Source organism: Ciconia boyciana, chromosome 6 (assembly GCF_034638445.1).
Source record: "Ciconia boyciana chromosome 6, ASM3463844v1, whole genome shotgun sequence".
Taxonomy (NCBI): domain Eukaryota; kingdom Metazoa; phylum Chordata; class Aves; order Ciconiiformes; family Ciconiidae; genus Ciconia; species Ciconia boyciana.
The window spans coordinates 48,642,509-48,665,632 of NC_132939.1; the positions used below are offsets into that span (position 1 = coordinate 48,642,509).

Consider the following 23,124-nt stretch of genomic DNA (forward strand, 5'->3'; position numbering starts at 1 on the left):
GGCAACTGCAGTCTGACCCACTAACTCATGATTATTTTGGATTTGTGTGTGTGAGCTGTAATCACACCTCTGTCTGTAGCACAGATCTACCCAAGCTAACTGACCAATGGGTTTTTCTCCCATAGAAACCCTATTAAATACCCAGGAAAGAAAAAAAAAAAAAAGAAAGAAATATAGTTCTCAAAGTGAGGTCTTCAGAATAGTTGACATTTTAAACTGAAAATACAGTTGAACATTCTGTTTTGTCACTGCATACAATATATAATTGTTACAATTCTCTCCTGAATGGAGAAACATTTCCTTTCTGATGATGAATAAAATCTTCCAGGAGTACACAGAAAGAAACTGAAACTTAATTTGTTTTCATTCACCAAGTGCAAGCTTGAAAAGATAATTTGTCTTTTCTTGTTTTAGAAAATTATGTTGATATGTTTATGGGCATAGCAGCTACATAAAAATTATGGTATGGCATATATAAATGACAAAACAGGAAATTGAATGCCACTTTCTTCAGTGAGTTCTCTGTCTTAATATCCTAGGCTTTTCTTTTTTTGATGTTTATCATCCCAACCATATTTATGCATATCAGCAAATTTCCTTTTTGCTACATCTGAAAGGCAGCTGCATGTCTTAATGCAAAAATACACAGAACTATCTTGGACCTAACAGATAAGGAAGGGTCAAAGACTAAGGTATCAAGTTTTTTGAAGCAGCTAGTACAACTCATTTGAATTGAAGTAACTGGGCAAACTGAAGGAGGCTGTCAGCTGCAAAACAGAAAGCTTTTCTAGCCGAGGACACTTGTTACTTGAGATGAGTAATTCTTTGGAGCTTAGAAGTGTATTTCCTAATTGGCCTGTTTGAAGATTAGACCTAAACAATCCATTTGCAACGTTCGCAGCAAAGGACAGCAGATAACATAGGAAGCTGAAAGATACTGGTCCTGAAATTAAGTTTCCCTACCCATCTCGGAAAAAAGGGATCTTTTAGCAGCTTGGGCATTTTAATAAACTGTCAGAAGAGTAAAGCACACAAAAAAGTTATAGCTCTGTGGGATTCAGCCCTTGATAAATGCTGTTAAGAAAGCTTTTAATTCTACTAGGTGGCCCTATGTATCACTAAGACCCAAACAGCTTCTAAGAAAAGGTCTACTTCAACTAAGCACACACACACAGAGATTAAGAGCAAGGCTCAGTTGTCTTTCTGATTTTAATTGCAGTTGAGGTCAGTGTGTCTCATCGCAAAACAGAGAACTTCCCCAAATTTACAGAAGTTCCTTCTTTATAATTAGACAGGTATTGGAAACCACAATATAATGCAACTAGCAGTTATATAACACCCCATCTCCCCACACGTGCTTTAGAGGAAGATGCAAGAAACTGTAAGCTGGCAATTATGAAGAAAGCCATAATAGTAACTCTTATTCCTAATTTTCTCAGCTGTAGTTAGGCTTTCAGTTTCTTCCTCAGTAGGACAATCCTGTTGTTGTACTGTCCCATGGTAACTTATGACATACAAATGAGACTTACCAACTCAGCTAGTAAACATTTTAACTTTCAGTGACTGGCAACATTTCACTTAATATCTAAAACCCTATTTTGAAAATTATAATATCTAAATGTAGTAACTTATTATTGCCTCCATGTGGCCTTGTGCAAAAATCTACAGTATAACAATTCTAGTAAATTTTTCAGAGAAAAGCATTTAATACATAGATTTGAGGAAAAAAATCTCCTATACTTTAAAACAGAAAAGAATATTAAGAGGAGACTGATATTAAACATTTAAGTTAGCCATTGCTTCTCATGGACAAGGGATATAAACATAAATTGAATTTCTTTTCCCAATTTAACAAACTGAATAGCAACACCAGAGCTTTGTTTTTCTTTTGTGCAGTGCAGTGCAGTATAAGCCATTTTCAACTGACACTTGACTTTTTATTTCTGATCAATCTAATTCCCAGATACTGATCACAACAAAACCAAATTTACACTGCTCTTTTCACTGAGTAAAAAGGTAAGAGGGTATTAGTCTCAGAATGGAGGTTACATGGAGAAATGAATATCCAGTACAAGCAGTATAATAAACATTATAAAATGTTATTTGTTACACACAGACATTGTAAATCTTATTATGAGGTTGATAAGAGCTGCAAATGAGTTATGTTTATTATAGAATTGCTTATCCCATTCTCCCAACACTACATAATTTCTACTGGTAGAGACATTCAATTAACAATTAGCAAAGAAGTGGCAAAATGACTCTGTCAGAATTCCACAAAAATGCCACTGTAAATAGGAGAACACATTGCATATCCTACACACCTAATTCTTGTACCTATTTACATCATAGTTGCATGTCTGTTTAGTCTCAACAAAATGCTAGGAACGAACTGAAGTTTGCAAAGCTGATAAAATGTTTGATATTATATTTATGATAAATGCCTCTTGTAGCACACTTTATAAAGTATATTGACAAACAGAAACATAGAAAATGCTTTTAATAGCTGGGGCATCATCTCCTAGGTTAGGAATGAATTCTCAACAGTGTCAGGAATGGAGAGGTACCAAGCAAATAGTAAATGTGCTTCACTGGATACACCCCTGAAGGGTATAACTGTTATGAGACATAGGTTAAAAGGTGCATTGATCTGCTCATGCCTCTCGAGAACTCTCTACAGAAAACTAGTCTCTCAGAACGTACGCTCAGTGTTGAAAATTCATACTTTTTACGTAATATTTTTATATCCTGTAGCAATCTTAACTGGCTAAATTTCTCTTCCCTTGAGTTTTTTTATGTTGCATAAGACAAAACACAATGACAGCAAATTAAAGCTCCTGAGCTTAAAAGTAAAGGTTTAAGCCCTAGCTCTAAAATAATGGTTTGTACTATGAAAATATGGTTCTAAACTTTTTTCAGAAAACAAGAAAATAACCAAAATGAAAAGTTGTTTTTTTCTTTTTAGAAACTGTTTTAGGCCTCTTACCCAAAAGTTGTATCCTTTTCTATGGATTCTATAATTTTTTCCCTTTTATCTAGTATAATTTCACTTTGCTGCAAAGTTACATTTTTGCTGCCAGTATTATTTCAAAAGGTCTTTTAGTCAACATAAGGACCAGATTTTTTTTTCTATATGACAATCTACAGAATTAAGAATGAAAATAAAATACTAGTCAGACAACTTTCAGTTTCAAAGTAATCTCTGAAATTAATCATGCTAGGTTTCTCTAACTACATCAAGCTTTTTGACAGCATCTTTTCCAGCCCTATTCTTTACACATAGTATAATGTCACAGTGCAACACACAACTGTGCTTCTCCTATAGACATTTGATTCTCAAAGTTCATTTCTCCCAAAGGACTAACCTTATCAAGTATTGAGATTTTTTCCCATTGAATAAGAACTTCTATTGTATCTTGTAAATGTCTGTCCTGCTGCTGTCTTGATGTATATTTTATATACTAGCAAACTGGTATATTTGGGCTGAAAGACAACAATATTAGAACAACTTCTGGAATACACCGTTTCTGTTGGTTCTTGTTTGCTCTGCTGAGACAGCGCCAACAAAGTCTTTAAAACAATTTACTTAATTCAAGAAAACAGAGTTGTCTCTTACAGGCCCCAGATTAAGAGCAAGGCTCAGGAAAAAGAATAATGTCAGATGTGCAACTTGCAGCCAATCTACACATGCACTACATCAAAAGAGAACAGAACATACGCAACAAAGTTTAAGGTACAAGAGACCTGACACTGCTTTGTCTTGACCTGGAGACATAAAATTGTGCGGTCATATTGGTGATTCAGATGGAGGAAGAAGCTATACAGCTTCTGATGACCACACACGTCTTATACAGCTCTGTAAAAATACCCTTATTACAGCTGGTACCTTTATCAGTGAACTGACACTATGATTACCAACATTTCTTCCAAGCCCAGATGCAGCATGAGTGGTTCCTGGATCTGTCCAATACTGTAATGGTACTACTCATGTAAGTTAGATTATTACAAGCTAGCAAATCATCATCAACTTGCAGTATTTAAATCCTAATCAATAAAAAGAGAAACTAACTTCAAAAACTATACAAGATGAGTAGCAACAAATAAAATGTTCAAATTAAATCATACTTATTCTGTAGAGTACTGTTTAAGGAAATAAGAAATTCTAACTTTGTGAACTAAAAATATTTTATATTAATTCCCATTCAGGATAATAACAGGTTATCACATGAAAAATGCATTATCATACAGCTGAATGACCTGTATAGTCATAGCATTGATTCTCAATCACAGTAAGGATGGAAATTTTCATCATTTAGTAGTAATAATACTGGTTTTATTGTAAATAATTCCTTGGAAATCAAAATTTCCTTCCATATAACAAACATAATCTGTTGATTACAGCAAGACTGCAAAAGAATTATTTTTATTTAATCTAGCTATTTTAGAAATCAGAATCTAAAGTGTTGTAAGACCAGATCAAAATAGGAGCTCCAGTTGCAGTGTACAGTAAACATATTAGGTTTTAAAATACAGTCATTTTTAAAATAGCCAAAAAAGAAATCTTAGGAAGCTTCCAGTTTTTATTCCACTCACAATGAAATCTTCCACAATATCAGAAGTTAGCCTGGAGATATTATGCTATATACATACTGTATATAAAAATATATCAGGAAGGATAGAATATTTTGATCTTTGATCCTAGGAGCGAAGTACTTTGCGGGAGAGTGCTTCGACTCAAAGTCTCTGGAAACCATCGTTGCTTGAGCTAAAAGCCACCACAGTGCATTCCCCAGGAAGTGAACCAAAATTCAGCTTTTCTGTTATTTGCAAACTATATGGTTGACTGTCCATGATACCATCTCCTTGCACTGTCCCACCTCAAGGTGGAGATAAGAGAAACATTCTAAACTCAACCTCCTTGAAAGTCACAGCATTCCTTAACAAGGTAATGGGAGCCAAAATACTGTGCTGAAGAATGTTTCAAAGGCATAACTACAACTGCTCTGTGCTACTGCTCTTCACAGTATACATCACCACTGAGGGACAAAAAGTTTCTATTATATTTTTTAAAACAGTAACTTCTTCAGTTTCTGATTCTGAAATTATAAAACAATATTTTGGCAATTTTTACAATCTTTGCATTATACTTAAGATTGTGCTAAGTTAATTCTGTCCTTTGAACTCTTCCTTAATAAAAATGTGCTCCATGGATTCTAAGCACATTGCATTAGAATAAAATGCTTTGATTAGGATTTTCCATTTGAAATAGTATCTTGCAAGAAATGGCATACTGTCTGGTAATTTGAATTTGCAAATGGAAATGTTTTTCCATGCACACAACATTCAAACACACAACATTCTTTTCAGAAAATACTGTTCCTAGAGCTTCAAACTAATCAAGAAAGTAATGTTTTATGGCCAAGTCGTCAACTGTAATTAAAATCAGAACGACAAACTTTTTGTCCAGGTAGCTGAAGTATGTACAACATACATTGATGCAGTGTGTACATATGCATGAAGTACATATATATCTCAATGAGCGCATTTTCTTGGGTTTGTACTTTGTTTCTTTCTCTAGTGGTAGGTATCTCAATTTACCAGATGTACTAAAAACAAACAACCCACAACAAAATCATAGTTATGTGTCACAATTGTGAAACAAGAATTAACGTGAGGAATAAATTTTTCATGTAAGTATTTTCTGTTAAACAGAGATTTACATACTGGCAGGATATAATGTTGCACAAAGGTGCTGGTCAAATACTGGAAAATAAGTACTTCAATATGAATGTTTGTATTTAAGAAAAATTTCTCAAGAGTAGAAAGGCTGTATAGAATTAATAATTTAGACTGAAAAATAGGAGACCTGGCTTTATCCTTAGTTCTTCTTTCTTTTTTTTACATAACCAGGAGCAAGCACATTATCTCTATGACTCAGATATTGTGTCTGTCCAGCAAGAAAACAGTATTTTACAGCAACAATGTTTAATAACAGTGCTTAATAACCTGCAACTGGAATCCTTTATAAAATAGGCAAAAGTATGCAAATCATGCCCAAGACTATGTTATGACCTTATCCTAAAGACATAATAGACCCAGACAAGAAAAATACTGTGACTCTTTGCCCACAGTAAAGAAAATTCAAATATAAGTGCCCATTATTACATGTAGATTTTTAATAAATTACAGAGACACACTTGTTATTTGGAAAAAACACTTTATACCTTATTGCTCTAATCACTGATACTGTATGAACTATATAGTTAATTTGCTTGCCTTGTTTGACTCAAAAGGCAAAATCCTTAAAAATCTTTTTAATTACAAAATCTGTAAAAGCATTTAAAAGTACCAATCACAGCTCCCATTTTGTAAAACCAAAAGCAAGGAGACTCAGTCAAAACAGTAAAGGAAACAAAAGCTGAATTTCAGACACAGCCAGTTGTTACCTTGAAGATGCTAATCAGAGTAATATGTCATTAAATTGATTAGAACCTAGCAATTTGTCATATTTAAACCACTGGAAGGAAAACAATGGAAACAGATTAATTAACCACTTAATTTAATCTTTATATACCAAAAAAATCAGCTTGTTTTCCTTTTCTCAAGGATTCACTTGTAATGTCTATTCTGTAATTTAAACTATTTTGTTGTGTACAGTCAACATTAAGAGTTGGTTTTACTGGTGACTGAAGCTCTTGTCAAAGTGAGAAATTTTTTGATAGTGAAATAGAACTTAAATTTCAGTTCTCCAAATACACAATATCATTAGCACTCACTTTAGTGAAAAAAAAAAAAAAGGGGGGGTTAAATAGCATGTCAGCTGAAAGGATACAAAAGTTGTTAACATATCAACGAACTACACTGAAAGACATATTCTAATACAGCCTGACAAATCCTAGGCAAAAACATAACATTAGCTCTCATTTTAAAAGATATTGAATATATAATATAGCAATGTGCAAGATTTCAAATACTTCTTTCATTTCAAGAGTTTTATTATATTAAAAATCTTAGATAGTAAGTTTCTTTTCATTTCTGCTCATATTTCCAACATGATTCTTCTGTATTTTAGACTAAAATGACTTTGACTATGGCAATAGGTGGGAGGACCATAGAGCCCTTGGTTCAGTTTCATTTCCTGTAAGACAGCAGATTATTTAATTAAACAGGCATGTTATCAGATATTAAAGAGTTTCCTGGGAATGTTATTTCTACCTAATGAAGACTGAGTGACAGATAGCATGTTTCTGTTACGTACTTCTCAGGAAAATATTAAATTCAAGCCACAAGCTTGAAAGTGCCTGTGTTGTTTTGTTGTTGTTGTCTGGTTTGTAGTTTGTTTGTTTGTTTGTTTTTTAATAGGTGTAAGTCAGTGATACTGATTTGGTATAGAAACACAATAAAACCTGAAAGCATGACAACCCCTTCCATGCTAAGTCAAGGAGTTCTGATAAAGTTCTACAGATGCTTACAAGATTCTCTTTATTATGTAGTGTTAAAGCACTGTTATGGTATAACTGTGATTATATACACTCCTATGCCATCATTTCAAAAGCTGTAAAAAAACCCAAAAACCCAATAGTTCTTAGAACACCATCTCTTTAGCTTGGTTTAAAGGTAAAAGTCATAATTCACACAATTCACAAGAAAAGATTAAAGAATAGATTTTAACTATCTAATATACATTAAATCTCCATCCCCCAGGTTACTTTTGTTAATTTTGACTTCGTCTCCAGTATGTGTAGGTAAACCAAGAGGTAAAACTAATAAATTTAGTCTCTTACTGTTAGTATGCACTACAAACTCAGCAATTTAATGTTTAAAGGACACATCATGCTTTCTAAACTATAAATCTGTACATAAGTTTCAGATAAGCATTTAAAGTATGCGATTCAGAAAGAAAGAAAAAAAATCAAAGCAAGTCTTAAAAACATCTTAGCTACAGTTTGATCCCGTCTCTTACCTTCACTTTTTCACAATGGCAGCCATATTTTTATGAGTGCATAAAAAAGATAATGGCAAATGAAAACAGTTGCATAAAATACTAGATAATGAGAGCAATGCATGTCCAGACTGATATTTCCAGTTTTCCAATACAAAAAAACACAGGGTAAGGTTTCCAAATGATTTGGGCTTATTTCCATTCCTCTAAGACTCTGAATGCAGGTTCATTTTGGCAAAGTTTAAAATAACTTAGAAGTCCTCCCTCCTCCTTCCCCATCACATTAAAAAAACCAAACATTATTTAAAGGGCAAGAACACTATTAAGAAGAAATTAATTATTTGAATAGTAATTATATTTCAACTTTAGGCATTTTGAAGCTCACCATCAAAAACAAGTATTATGGAGAGTTTCTCTGAAACCCTTCAGATTCCTTCCTTTATGTATGCTTAAAAAGGATTTTCTCTACTTGATGTTCCCATTCACTGCTCAATGAGAGATGACCTTAAAATACCTTGTGATATTTCTTGCTGCCACAGAAAGGACTGTGTTGTCATACAAGGACAATATGAGATAATATATGAAAAGAAAACAAATGGGAAAGAAAGAAACAAAGCTGAAAGGGCAGAACAAGGCTTAGAGTTATATTCAAAACAGTATATGTATGTCATTATTAAATTGTTCATAATAGAAAGATTTTGCAATATTTTGATTTTCACTGGTTCCCAATTTTCTACTTTTCTTTTTCTCAGTTTAAGCAACAGAGATTGCTCAGTGTCAGTGTATTTGCACTCAATGTACTGCACTGTCTCTGTATTTTGAACTTTTACACTTTCTGGTTTAGTGTTCCTGATTCAAACAAAAATTGGACTTACTGGCTTTAAAAAAAAAAAAAAGGAATATAATTTGGAAGATAAGATTTTGTCAAAGTGAAGTTTTATCTACATTTTGGATCTATTTTAATGTAGCAGGCTCTCTGAATCTACATTTTCCACAGCAGTTAAATAACAAATAATCCTGACTGAACCTAACAACAAAAAAATCCTCAAGAATTAAAGTAAATAAATATCTTGCTTCAGAGATCACTTACCAAAATCTTTGTAAAATATACTTGATTTACCTCCACAAGTGATGAAACTAGTAGCTAACTGTATGATTAACAGAGATGACACCATCACTAAAAACAGCTAAAAATGTAAGTCTTCTAAAATTCGATTTTGTATCCTCAAATCTAAAACAATGCACAAACCCCCCTTTTTTTTTCTGACTCTTGATTACAATGAATGAAATTAGAATGAGAACAGAATGAATGATAAACATAATGCATAAAGCATAACACCACAGACTTGCCCAGCACAGGTTTGTGCTTGTGAGAAAAGCATCAAACATAAGTATCGTAGCTTAGGACTAGAATCATTACCTTAAGCCTTACTTAGCAGTATAATCTACATCAGAGCAATTCTAAAAATGTAATAATTTAGGTGTGATTATAGAGTGTAGATGCTGAGAAGTGGTAGAGAATATGGCTTGCATCACCTGGGACTTGATGTAAAACAGTGTTTGCAAAATATTATATCTTTGAGATAAATCAGTGTAAGGTCTTTATATCAGAGCAATGCACCTGCTCTTCTTACATCACTATAGACTTACTAACATCACTTTATTAAAAAAAGAACAAATGTTGTCTTGCCAAATACATCAGGTCTTATTTTGCTAAACGTTTCTTTGTTGACTATCCATGTCTTCTCTGAAGTAGCAGTATATTATCCTGAAACAAAAGAACTGTGCAGACTCCATGTCTCACTGCTATACCACACCATGTCTAGCTTCCGTACATTGCAATATATTCCAAGAAAGATTTTCTTGGAAGAGATATGTTCCAGAATCTATTTTTACTAAGTTTCCTCTCTGTACTCATTCCCAGAGTATAAGTGAGCCTTAATGTAACAGAAAAATATATACTTTTGTATAGAAGGTAAATATTAAAGCATTTAATATGTTACCTAAAACCACACAGCCTTAACACCTTCAATTAAAAAATTATGACAAAATTACAATACCTGTAATATTTTAAAGGGATTTAAGCAATAAACAAACAAAAGATTGCTACAGCTTAATGTTGCTTTTTCTTTTAATCAGCTACTCTAACTGCATTATATATACACAGGATTAGCTGTCTTCAGAACTAAATTCAAGATTATAAGTACTCTGGCACACTGACAAATATGGCCAAAGCTAGTGAAATCTCACAAATACAGAGATGGAAAGATCAAGAAAGGGACACACATAGGTAAATAAGATCTGGGCCTGAGCTCAACAGTCAATGCTATTCACCTAGTTAATAGGTATTTTGGAAATAAATGTGATATGTTCCAAGATAATAGCTCCCAAACAGTTGAATGTATCCTTCTGAGCTTAGGCTGGCAAAATAAAATGCTAAAAACATTTGCGATCAGAAATTAAGAATTCAGACATACACTAAAGAGAAAATTTTGATTACAAAGTTGATAACAAAATTTAGAGGGAGGGGAGTGGACCTCTTAAAAGATTTAAAGGGTTTGGGTATGAATGGAAATTTTTTCCTTGTGGAAAATAAAAATAAAATTGTAGCAAGCATCTTGACTATGTTTTCAAAAAATGCTGATGTTCTACTCTTGATGAAGAGACAGATCTGATACTTTCTTTAGACTAAACCAACCAGCAACTAAAAAGAATCTAAGTCTGTAAGACCAATGGGAGCTCCCAGGATCAAATATAGACTTTCACTGATTTGTATGATAGCTTTTGTGTGATATTTGTATGATAGCTTTACAGACTAGCCAATCTGGCTACACCATATAAAATTGGATAAATGAAAGAAATTTGGGCCAGGTCTTGGGTGCAATTCAGGAAGACAGTATTTTTCCTACCTTCAAACATTTCTTAATAATAATAGTAATAATAATAATATATCCTTGTGATCTGAACAAATTTTGAAACAGATCTGTAAGAACACCTTGGCATGCTCAGTGATTCCAGAATGCAAATGAAACTTAGTTAAGAAACTGGAATGTATACCTTTTATTTCCTCAGACCTTTGTCCACTCTGTTAAAATATTAAATACTTAGTGCAATGCCATTAAAATCAATTTGATTATGAGAGCAAAATCACTTCAATAGGAGAAATCTAAGAAATTTTTATTTTTATCTAAATTGTTACTTACTGAAATATCCCATTGGGTGGCATGCTAGATAAATAACTTGTTAAGTAGTGAACTGTATCCAAAGTACAAATCTGCAAATCTGAAATCAGAACCCATATCCTCTTCAGTTCTTGGGCATTTATAAATATTGCTAGACTTCTGAATTACTCAGCTCTCCAGGATGGTAAGCTTATCAAGAAGGAAAGACAGCTGCAGCCAATCTTGATGCATCACCAGAGAGCTATGAAACTTCTGCTACTCTGTAAACAATCCTGAAACTCTAGGCTACATTAATGTATTTTCCTTCATTCACTATTGTCTCATTCATGAATCTTTATGTTAGCTTACTTGTATTTGTCAGGATTATACCACGTAGACAGCCAGTTTACCACCACAGACAGGACTGTGATAACGTTAACACTTCCACAGAAATTCATAAGGAGGATCCCAAAGCCTACAATATCCTAGATATTTACAAATGCTTCGGTGAAGAAGGGAAAAGACAAAAAAACTATGTAATGAAGAGTTTTAGTAAACCTATTTAAGCTTATAAAACTTCCTGAAACATGTTCATCAATAAAGCAGTTTAAATATTCATCCTACCTACTTTCGGTATATCCACCATAAATCTCTATTTTTATTCTCCCCCCCCAAACATGAATAAACTATAATATCAAATCCATTGAAGGGAAATCAACAAATTAATTTCTTGAGAATACAATTTCTCTGTCTTGTTTTTATAATTTCTGATTTATGCAGACTTAAATTAATGGAGTATTTTTAGACTATATTAAGTACTCAGACAAGTGGTTTGTGTTGGTGGGGACAGTCAACCACATCCATGGTTATTCACAGAATCAGTCTTTCTGATTAAATATTCCATCTAAAATCTGCATCATTGCAAATGCAGCAGAAAATATTTACATGTATTTGCACCAAATTTGACTGAAAATCCATTTTATTAAGCAATACTGTCAAGTATACTTTGGTGTTAAAAAAAAAATGAACGGGTGAAGGGTCTTTTTTATCAATTAGAGTAAATCCATTCTGCCTTCATTTGCTTCACTCCTGCACCTGGGTTTTGCCCACAATTTCATTACTGAGTGTCTTAGTATTCTGCAAATACTTCATCCATTTTTTATGTTTAAGTAACAAAAGCCAACCATCATTCTGTCTCCTTAATTTAAATTTTCTATCATTTTGATACATTGCTTTCTCCTTTCAGCCTAACACCTTTTTTATGCTATTAGCTGTGTTTTCTTTTTTCCTTTGGGAAAGTAGCTTTTCAAATTTTCATGTCCAAGTCATTTATACATTAAACTATTTACATGTTTACATTCTACTAGTTGCATTATAATTAAACTTGGGCTTTTCATTAGTATGTAAGAGTACCTACTGAATCTTTATCCAAGAAATGTAAATAGCCATATTTTGTCTTGCAACCTTTTTTTTTTAATAAAAAACCCTTTATAAACACTTAAATGTATCACTTCATAAATAATAGTACTCAGAACTCATCTTAACAGACATGCATTCTATTATTCCTCTACCTTCTACCAACTTACAAAAAAACCCTGATTTGGTGTAATGAAGGCCATAATTTTCAAATTAAAAAGAGCAATATATGTTGACATGACTGTCAAACAAGCCAATTAAGTTCATATGTAGATTGTAAGTCCATTATTCTTGCATACACTGTCCAATGCGCTGTCATTTAATTCAGTGGCACAATAAAATGGTGCTGAATACCAGGTCAACCTGCCTATTTCTTAGTGCATTAATAAAAAGATCCCAGAACTTTGTTCAAAGTTTGTGAACATTATTATGAATTTCTTATTCCAGCTTCAAATTCAAAATTGGTATAAGAAGTGGTAAAAATAAATAATACACAAAATTTCCTTCCCTGGCATCAGGTAAATGAAATTAAATGATCCCAAGGCTATTCCACTTCCTCTGTGTACCAACAAAGCCACCAAATTTTCTAAGGCTCCAAGTTTTATTATCATATTCCTACTCCTCATACGAAGCTTATTCATGAAGAAAAGTGACTCTACAGACCAACATCTATGAAACAGTATTAACTATCCCTTTCAATAACTACCCCTTTGTCCCTCAGAGTAGCACATTCCTTACTCTAATGTATAGTTCTTATGTTTACATCAGTCATTTCCTATATAGTCCCATGTTGAATGCTATACAGATGATAGCCATACTATGACTTCTGTTACATCTATCAGTTATTTGGTAACTACCAGCTATCTTATCAAATGAATGAAATACCAGGAAGCTGGGCTCAGATTACCTGTGGTAAATCTCAGCTGTATTTTATTTCCCTGTCTCTAATTACTCATTCAGTAAATGTTCGTTCTGAAGTCTTGAATACTATTAAGAGTAGAGGACCTACTGCTGGAAGGTCTGTGACACCACAGCAGCTAAAGCTAAATAAATACACTGGTACTGGGCCAAATCATGACAACTTCATCTGTATCCACAAAACCTGTTGACTATCACATCTAATCAAATTAGAATGTGATGAAGTGAATCATAAATTTGCACACATGAAGGCTATTCTTAATTGTGTACATAATTAATAGGCTTTGTAAAGGAAGCACCTGCTTCCCTCCTCACCACTGTTTTTGTGGCAGTGTCCAAAAAAACCAAGCAGAAAAACAAAAACAAACCCACCACCTTACATGACCAGGTTTCAAATTACATCTCATTAAAACAAGGTGGAGTGTAAAGAGCCAAGAAGGTGCTTAATAGTTACCTATGAACACTCCTGACTCCCTATTTCCCTATAAAAGAGTAAACTCCATTGCCATTAATTGTTTAAATCTGTAATAATAATAAAAAATTAATCTTTTATTAATACTTTTAAGTGAAGACAGCAAGGAGGTTGTTTTGGGAAAATCTACCAACAGCAAAGTTACCTATGTTCATCTGCTGCTATCTTCATACCTATGTGGCTCTGAGTCCTCAGTGTATGCATGTATCCTGATCCTAGGCCTTAAATCTAACACTGGCCTGCATTGTTGGCATCCTGTCATCTTTTTGTAAGTCCTATTTCTCATCCTGTATTTGGTGGAATTTTAAAGCATGTTTACTGCTTTGTGTTACATAGAAAACTTTAACAACTATGTAACTGCTATTTCCTTTTTCTTACCTAATTCTAAGCAGCACCCGCCTCTAGAAGTAGACAGAAGACAACATAATTTACTTAGAATTACATAAATTGTAATATGTCACGTAACAAATGGAACTGAGAATATTTGTAGGGAACAAAGGAATGGCCCTTACAAATAGAAGGTATGAGATTACATACTGTTTTTTGTGCTCAGTGAATAGCATTACTTTTTACCACTCTTTTCAGTTTAATAATTTCCTATGATAACTTTGCCTATAGCTTGAAATTTAAATGCAGGCTGTGAATTTTTCCACAAAGCCTAAACCAAATTAGGTACAATAAAATTAAAAACTAAATAAGGTTTGCTTTGTTTCCTAAGTACTTAAATTAAAAAAGGCAAATAAGGCCCCAGGGAGATCAATCTTGGCAGATAATTATTCAAATATAAGAACACTAAAACACTTAATATTATATCAGGGTCTTGGCGCTATCATTTTAAACAAATTAAGGATAACAATAGAAACTTTCAAGCTTGAAAGATCAAAGCATGTTCTCTTTCAAAGTTCTTTGTAAGTGGAGGAAGAAAATCTTGACAGGATCTTACTTTTCATGTAAAGCAAATAATCTGCATTGTTCTATAAAATATTCACAAGAATGCTTTCATTTGTTATTCCCATTGTTGTTTGCTACTGTTTTATTTTTGTTACAATATTTCACAAAACATTTTCAATAATAATTAAGTTGGCTACCAGAAGCTATAACTACACTTACTTAAAAGTTTACTCTCATCTAATCTGAGTCTACATCAATCTAAATACAAAATTACTACTAAGAAAATGATTAAAGAGAGTATTTATTCTGTCTGACAAAAAAAATAGCCCATCATTACCAGTATTGAGTGCTGAATGAAGCCCAGAACAAAGTTTTTAAAGAAAACACAAGAAAACAAAACCTGAGAGGTGACACCTTCCTTTGGAAACTGAGGTAACAGAATACAATGAAAGATCGTACCATGACATAGTGAGGTATGCAAATAGTAGTCTAACATATTACATAAAAAGATGCAAACCAGATGACAAGCCAGCCCTATTTATAGACTATATCAACCCATAAGGCATGTTAATAGTTCTCAAGGTTTACCTACATGCAAACTTTCAGTTGAAGTACTTTTTTCTCCCACATAGGTCAGGTTAACATCAGCCATTTATAGATGTCAAAATACAATCTCCTCACCATGAGCCTTCCATTTTTTCACGCTTAGTTAGGTCCTCCAACAAAATTTTACATGAGACAGGTGGAACCAAAGAATCTATTTCAATATGGAGATTCTGATCCCTGGACCCTCTGTCAATTAGCCTGTTTTCTCAGTTATCATTTTCATGCATTGGCTTCAACTATTTTTCCTTTGATATCATTCCTTCTAGATCTACCTGTAAGTTTCCCAGCTATCCACATTTTCCTGATGTGTTCAGAAATTTGCTCTTCTGCTGGGACAGTACCTTAGAGGGAGAGTGCAAGCAAGCCTATACACATGTGCACGCACTGGAGAAGTAAAATTCTCAAAACATTCAGTGCAGGTCTTGAGATAATGTTAAGCCTTAACGCCCAGAATTAACCTCATATGACATTTCCTCCCTTCCTCTCTTCTCGTATAAAAACTTCCATCTCCAGTTCCTTTGGTTATGGGATTCTCAACATTAGCTATATTATGCTTTTTATTCTACCATTATGCTTTCAGATAATGATACCTAGGGACAGAAAGTTATCACCAATTATTACTATTATGGGAATATCATAGAATTATTTGGGTTGGAAGGGACCTTTACAGGTCATCTAGTCCGATGCCCCTGCAATGAGCAGGCACATCTTCAACTAGATCAGGTTGCTCAGAGCCCCATCCAACCTGACTTTGAATGTTTCCAGGGATGCGGCATCTACCACCTCTCTGGGCAACCTGTTCCAGTGTTTCAACAACCTCATTGTAAAAAATTTCTTCCTTATATCTAGAATATCACAGAATCACAGAATCGTGTAGGTTGGAAAAGACCTTTAAGATCATAGAGTCCAACCGTAAACCTAACACTACCAAGACCACCACTATACCATGTCCCTAAGCACCTCATCCAAACATCTCTTAAATACTTCCAGGGATGGCAACTCAACCACTTCCCTGGGCAGCCTGTTCCAATGCTTGACAACCCTTTCGGTGAAGTAAAATTTCCTAATATCCAGTCTAAACCTCCCCTGGCACAACTTCAGGCCATTTCCTCTCGTCCTGTCACTTGTTACCTGGGAGAAGAGACCAACCCCCACCTCTCTACAACCTCCTTTCAGGTAGTTGTAGAGAGCAAGAAGGTCTCCCCTCAGCCTCCTTTTCTCCAGACTAAACAACCCCAGTTCCCTCAGCCGCTCCTCACAAGACTTGTGCTCTAGACCCTTCACCAGCTTTGTTGCCCTTCTCTGGACACGCTCCAGCACCTCAATGTCCTTCTTGTAGTGAAGGGCCCAAAACTGAACACAGTATTCGAGGTGCAGCCTCACCAGTGCCGAGTACAGGGGCACGATCACTTCCCTAGTCCGGCTGGCCATACTATTTTTGATACAAGCCAGGGTGCCATTGGCTTTCTTGGCCACCTGGGCACACTGCTGGCTCATATTCAGGCGGCTGTCAACCAGCACTCCCAGGTCCTTCTCTGCCAGGCAGCTTTCCAGCCACTCTTCCCCAAGCCTGTAGCTTTGCATGGGGTTGCTGTGGCCCAAGTGCAGGACCTTGCACTTAGCCTTGTTGAACCTCATACAATTGACCTCGGCCCATTAATCCAGCCTGTCCAGGTCCCTCTGTAGAGCCTTCCTACCCTCAAGCAGATCAACACTCCCTCACAACTTGGTGTCATCTGCAAACTTACTGAGGGTGCACTCAATCCCTTCATCCAGATCATTGATAAAGATATTAAACAGAACTGGCCCCAACACAGAACCCTGGGGAACACCGCTTGTGACCGGCCGCCAGCTGGAGTAAACTCCATTCACCACCACTCTTTGGGCCCAGCCATCCAGCCAGTCTTTTAACCAGTGAAGCATACACCCATCCAAGCCATGAGCAGCCAGTTTCTCCAGGAGAATGCTGTGGGAAACCGTGTCAAAGGCTTTACTGAAGTCTAGATAGACAAAAACCACAGCCTTTCCTTCATCTACTAGGCGGGTCACTTTGTCATAGAAGGAGATCAGGTTGGTCAAGCAGGACCTGCCTTTCCTGAACCCATGCTGGCTGGGCTTGATCCCTTGGTTATTCTCTACATGCCGCGTGATGGCACTCAGGATGATCTGCTCCATCAGCTTCCCCGGTACCGAGGTCAGGCTGACAGGCCTGTAGTTCCCCAGGTCCTCCTTCCGGCCCTTCTTGAAGATGGGCGTTATATTTGCTAATCTACAGTCAACTGGGACCTCCAAGTTAGCCAGGACTGCTGGTAAATGATGGAAAGGGGCTTGGTGAGCAGAATATAGTCTAGCTTATTACCTAGCTTATATTGCTATAATATAGTCTAGAATATATCTAGAATATAGAGAGATATATCTAGAATATAGATATACCTACAATATATCTAGAATATAGGTTAAATCTACCCTTTTTTAGCTTAAAACCATTACCCCTTGTCCTATCACATCAGGACCTGCTAAAAAGTTTGTCCCCATCTTTCTTATAAGCCCCCTTTAAGTACCAAAGGGCCGCAATAAGGTGTCCCCAGAGCCTTCTCTTGTCCAGGCTGAACAACCCCAACTCTCTCAGCCTGTCCTCACATAGGAGAGGTGTTCCATCCCTCTGATCATTTTTGTGGCCCTCTTCTGGACCCGCTCCAACAGGCCCATGTCTGTCTTGTGCTGAGGGCTCCAGAGCTGGATGCAGTACTCCAGGTGGGGTCTCACCAGAGCAGAGCAGAGGGGCAGAATCACCTCCCTCAACCTGCTGGCCACGCTTCTTTTGATGCAGCCCAGGATATGGTTGGACTTCTGGGCTGTGAGTGCACACTGCAGCTCATGTCCAGCTTTTCATCCACCAGTACCCCCAGGTCCTTCTCTGCAGGACTCCTCTCAATCCCTTCATCCCCCAGCCTGTATTGATATTGGGGGTTGCCCCAACCCAGGTGCAGGACCTTGCACTCGGCATTGTTGAACCTCATGAGGTTCACACAGGCCCACTTCTCCAGCTTGTCCAGGTCCCTCTGAATGGCATCCCGTCCCTCAGGTGTGTCAACCATACCACTCAGCTGGGTGTCATCTGCAAATTTGCTGAGGGTGTACTCGATCCCACTATGTCACTGATGTAGATATTAAACAGTACTGGTCCCAATATAGACCCCTGAGGGACACCACTCGTCACTGATTTCCATCTGGACATTGAGCCCTTGACCACTATCCTCTGGATGCGACCACCCAGCCAATCCCTCACCCACTGAATAGTCCACCCATCAAATCCATCTCTTTCCAAGTTTGAGAGAAGGACGTTGTGGGGGACCATGTCAAAGGCATGCATTGATAACTGTTAATTCTGGGTTTGCTCAGATCCATCATGTATGGGCCAGTATACAGTGCACAAGTTCTAAGTAATTTTCCAAGCACTTAATAAAAATCCTCTCTTGGAAATTAAAGGAAGCTCCTAAACATCAGAAAGGTACAGATGCAGAGTTGTCTTCCAAAAGCAGTAATGACAGCAAATAAGATACACCTTTGAAGATAAAACTTCACAAATAAATTATGAACTGACTGTAAGAGCTAGTGACTCAACTCATATCAACAACATGCATGGATTCTTCCTGACCAAGACCAAGCCTACACTTCAAAATTTTACACTTCACCTAAGTTTGGACTTAACAAGAATTCACTCTCACATTGTTTGTAACAACCAAAGTATTGATTTCTGACAGCAGAAACAAATCTGGTTTTAAGGGTGAAAATAAAGATGTGCTGTAAATTGTTTATGTTCCAAGTTTTCTATAATGCTCTGGTTTTACTATAAAAATACTCTTCATTGAAATAATGTGTTTAATTAAGCTACAAGTAACAAAGTATAAATGAGCTTGTACACAGATGAAAAGCAGAATGATGAAAGACAGATCTTCCTGTCTTCCTGAGACTCTAAAATAATAAGCTCACGATGAAAGCATGTTTCTCTACTCCTAAAAGCATTCTGCTCAAAGCCAATCTACAAGAAACTATAAAATACTAAACTACAAGTACCTGAGACGAGACTAAAAAATGGCTCTCGGCTGGGGACAGTGAGGTCCATCCCTACCAGAACTTTACATCGCTCAGTAAAATCCAATTAGTATTTCCCCTTCATGACAAGCATGGATGGTACAGATGCTAGCACCAAGCCTGGCACACAACACTCCAGAGTAAGAATTACATGCCAAGAGAGGGAGAAAACTATGGTTATGTGGTATTCCATATATAATGTCATTCATTTTAATTAGAACCAAAGCTTGTCTTACTCCATTTTACAATACAGAAGAAGGGATGAGAAGAAAATTTGCCAAAGTTCTTTGTACATACAATTTAAGCAAAGGGAATAATTGCACAGGACTTGGTACTGCTTTGGGTTCTTTCTTTTTGACAGATAAAAGCAGCATTACCAATGCCACTTCAGACTCTTGTATAATTCCTCTTTGCCCATGTCGTGGAATGTCTCAGATGGTACAGTTGAAAAATAACTTCTATATCCATTGCCCATGTTGCAAACTCATGTGTTATTCAGCCATTGTACTGGGTTGAAACATAGTTGATTACATTTGTCTTTTTTGTCAGCAAGCAAAAACAAACAAACAAAAAACTGTTTTCTTGGTTATCACTAGCATGTTACCAAATTAGAGTTTGTAATACCTAGTTGATAAAATACATCTGAATGTGCCATAGGAATTATAATTAGTAGAATTTTAAAATTCTTTCTCCCTTTTATTAACAAAACTGGAACCAGCAACATACCTCTTTTTTCTCTGTGAACTTCTTCCAAAAGTTTTTCTTGCTTTTTTATCTGTTTACAGAGAGACTGATGTTCAGCCTCCTTCATCTGTGTAAAGTGCTTGAGCTGTTCTCGGCTCTGCAGTAAGTAGCATCGCAGCTTTTTTTCCTTACTTTCTCTCTCCCGTACTTCCTCACACAGCCACTGAAGCTTAGTCTACGTTAAAAAAATGGGACAATAAAAAGTAAAGAATTCTAATGAAAATAAGAGGACATAAATGTTAACTGATCAAATTATCTTTGGAGTCACAGATTATTCATTTGTACCTATTACTGAATAATAATTTAAAAAGGGGACATTCAGATATATTAAGAGGACATATGTTGACCTTCAAAGAGTCTCAAAAGACAGATATATTTTGCCTGATAATTATATGTGAAGAAGCAATACACAGTTTTGTTCTGGGTTTTTTGTTGTTGTTGGTTGGTTGGTTGTGTTTTGGTTTTTTTAAATCTGGAGCATGGATTTGCTAGGGTAGGTATGGAAATTCACATTGAATTAGTGTATACATAGGCACCAAGAGATAATCCTTCCTTTCAGAATACCTTTCTCTCTCTATTCTATGTTGACAGAATTTAAAGCATTTATCCATTCTAAAAAAAGTTATATCAATCCTTTCTGGTCAGCAAAAATTAATATTTAAGGTTCATGTAGAGGAAAAAGAAGAGAGAGCTCATAGATAAGATAGGTCATGGTCAATATAGTAAATCTAGAAGTGGGAAGAGAGAATACTTTCACACTGCCTATTTAAAACAAAAGAAAAAAAAGGGGGGGGATTTTAAGTAGTCATTCATTCTAGACTCTAGGAGCTAAAGAAACTTAGGTGAGAAATGTAAATGATTATTAGGTGCTCTTTGAAAGGTCTTTTTAATAATATGTCAGTGTCACTTAAATGTAGAAAATACTTCCTGCATAACATTTCTCATTTGATTCCAATTTTTCTCTCTGCTATCTATAGTGGCAGCCTTTCTTGGTCTACAAGTCTTACACAGACCATCAATCATCATCATCATACATACGTACATCTTACATACATCATCAATAAACTTAAATTATCTTACATGCAAACAGTTGCAATTCTTCCTTAAGTCAATCGTCCTGTGGCTTTGGCCTCTTTACATGAAGCAAAAAAAAGCATGTCTTCTACATTTTCTCATTGATCAAATCTCATAATCTACTTTGATCATGAGAAACTTACTCCTTTTAAAAGACATTGGATAAGAAAAGCGTTTATGTGTGTGAGTTGGGGGAGCAGGAAGAAAGCTGCAAAATGAAAGGCAAGGGCTATAAGTTACCAGTCATCACTTTGAAGAAGTTTTCAAGCATGCGTGCACCCACAATATAGGATTCAAAAGCTTCAAACAAAGTGGGAAGGAAAATTGTTCATCTTCTAAGAATCCAATCTAATATCCTTTAGATTTAATAAAAACCAGCCTTATTTAAAGTAATTTCTTGCCTTGTTATAACCTTGTAAGAGAAACTTAACCTGCTGACTATGTTCTCATGTTTTTCTTGTCTGAAAATAATTGAACCAGATCTAAAGGCTATCACTGCAGTTACTTCAATGCATTTTTTGTAAAAACAGCATTGCTATTTACTTTGCTATAGAGACAGCTATTTCTTGTTGACAGCAAAATCTGGAAAATTATTCCATCAGTTGAAATAACAGTCTGAAAATATCAGAATTATTGCCCAAGGAATGCTTTTGTATTTATCCTTTTCCCCTTTAAGTGCCTTTTCAAACACACTTTCAACTGCATTATTATAAATGTTGGATATTAGCTTATTCAGTAAAGTTTCAGAAGGTTTGACTATTACCTTTGTTTCTGCTAACCAGCGATGAGGATCATTCAGCACCATTGGTGTAAGTGATATTGCCTATGGAATAGTAGGGGAGAAAGAAATAGGCATAAAAACGGGAATTAGACACAGAAAGGAGAAAGAGTCTTTCCCGCTTACTGGAAATTCATCAAATAAATAATCTTTGCTAAAAATCCAGCTTGGAAATCATACCTGTAAATGGTTTAATAGAACTATATAACCATAAATTAGTCACATTTAAAAGCTAGTTATGCAAACTTACTGATACAAATTTTGTTTAAAGGTGCAACTTAAGTTGCAATGATAGTAAGTTGTATTCTGAATCTGTAGAGTTTTCTCCTAAGAATCACTGCAATTATGCTTTTCAAACATCCCCGGAACATATCTCTGCATCAAGGTGTATATTGTCAGTTTGAAACTGTATGTCCTTTTTTGAAACTATCATAATATTTCCAAATAGTACAATCAGACTCTACTTTAAAATGACTATTTCTTAAGAAAAGGCCAACTTCAAAGTCATTCAACTGTTTTTTCCTCCATTCTGCCAAACAGTGGCTACACATAAACCAGAAGTAGCAGAACCAATTGTTCTTCGTCATTGAACTGTTATCAGTGTATCTACAGAAATGCTATGTGCAATGTGATAAATGTCTTATCAAAAAGTAAAAAAGGTCAAACTGCCAAAAATCTTTAAATTATGCTTCATGATGATGGTCTTCGTGTTTTCATGAAAAAGACAAATCACTTGCTTTGAATATTTGATAGGCATAAACAGAAAATTGTAATCTTCACTAAGTGGATAAAAAGAAGATAAACTTGTGCTGGAATGCTTTATTAATACTTCATACAATGAGAAAATGTGATATGTCTTTTTTCTGCATTCAAATTGAACTATGTTAAACTTGTTTTAAAGGTACTTCTATACATGTTTTCTATAGTATTAAAAATTTAGTGATAATGGATTTTTTTTTTCCCCACTTTATGACTTGATACACAAGGGAAAGAAAAAAAGTCTCATACATAGCGCTCTCAACTGAAA

At 35.4% G+C, this 23,124-nt stretch overlaps 1 protein-coding gene across 10 annotated transcripts in view; it reads right to left on the bottom strand.

Moving 5' to 3' along the window:
* The window catches only part of CEP128 (centrosomal protein 128), a 138,455-nt gene that overhangs the window by 45,584 nt on the left and 69,747 nt on the right, over positions 1 to 23,124 (bottom strand). For 9 of the 10 annotated variants that reach the window (XM_072865405.1, XM_072865404.1, XM_072865402.1 and 6 more), the window contains 2 exons: positions 22,083 to 22,142; positions 20,228 to 20,420 (listed from right to left, as the gene is read on the bottom strand). In XM_072865405.1, coding sequence (XP_072721506.1) covers positions 20,228 to 20,420; positions 22,083 to 22,142 — 253 coding nt within the window. Of the gene's footprint in view, positions 1 to 20,227; positions 20,421 to 21,441; positions 21,528 to 22,082; positions 22,143 to 23,124 lie in introns of those variants that run through there. The other variant, XM_072865407.1, reaches the window with a different exon arrangement.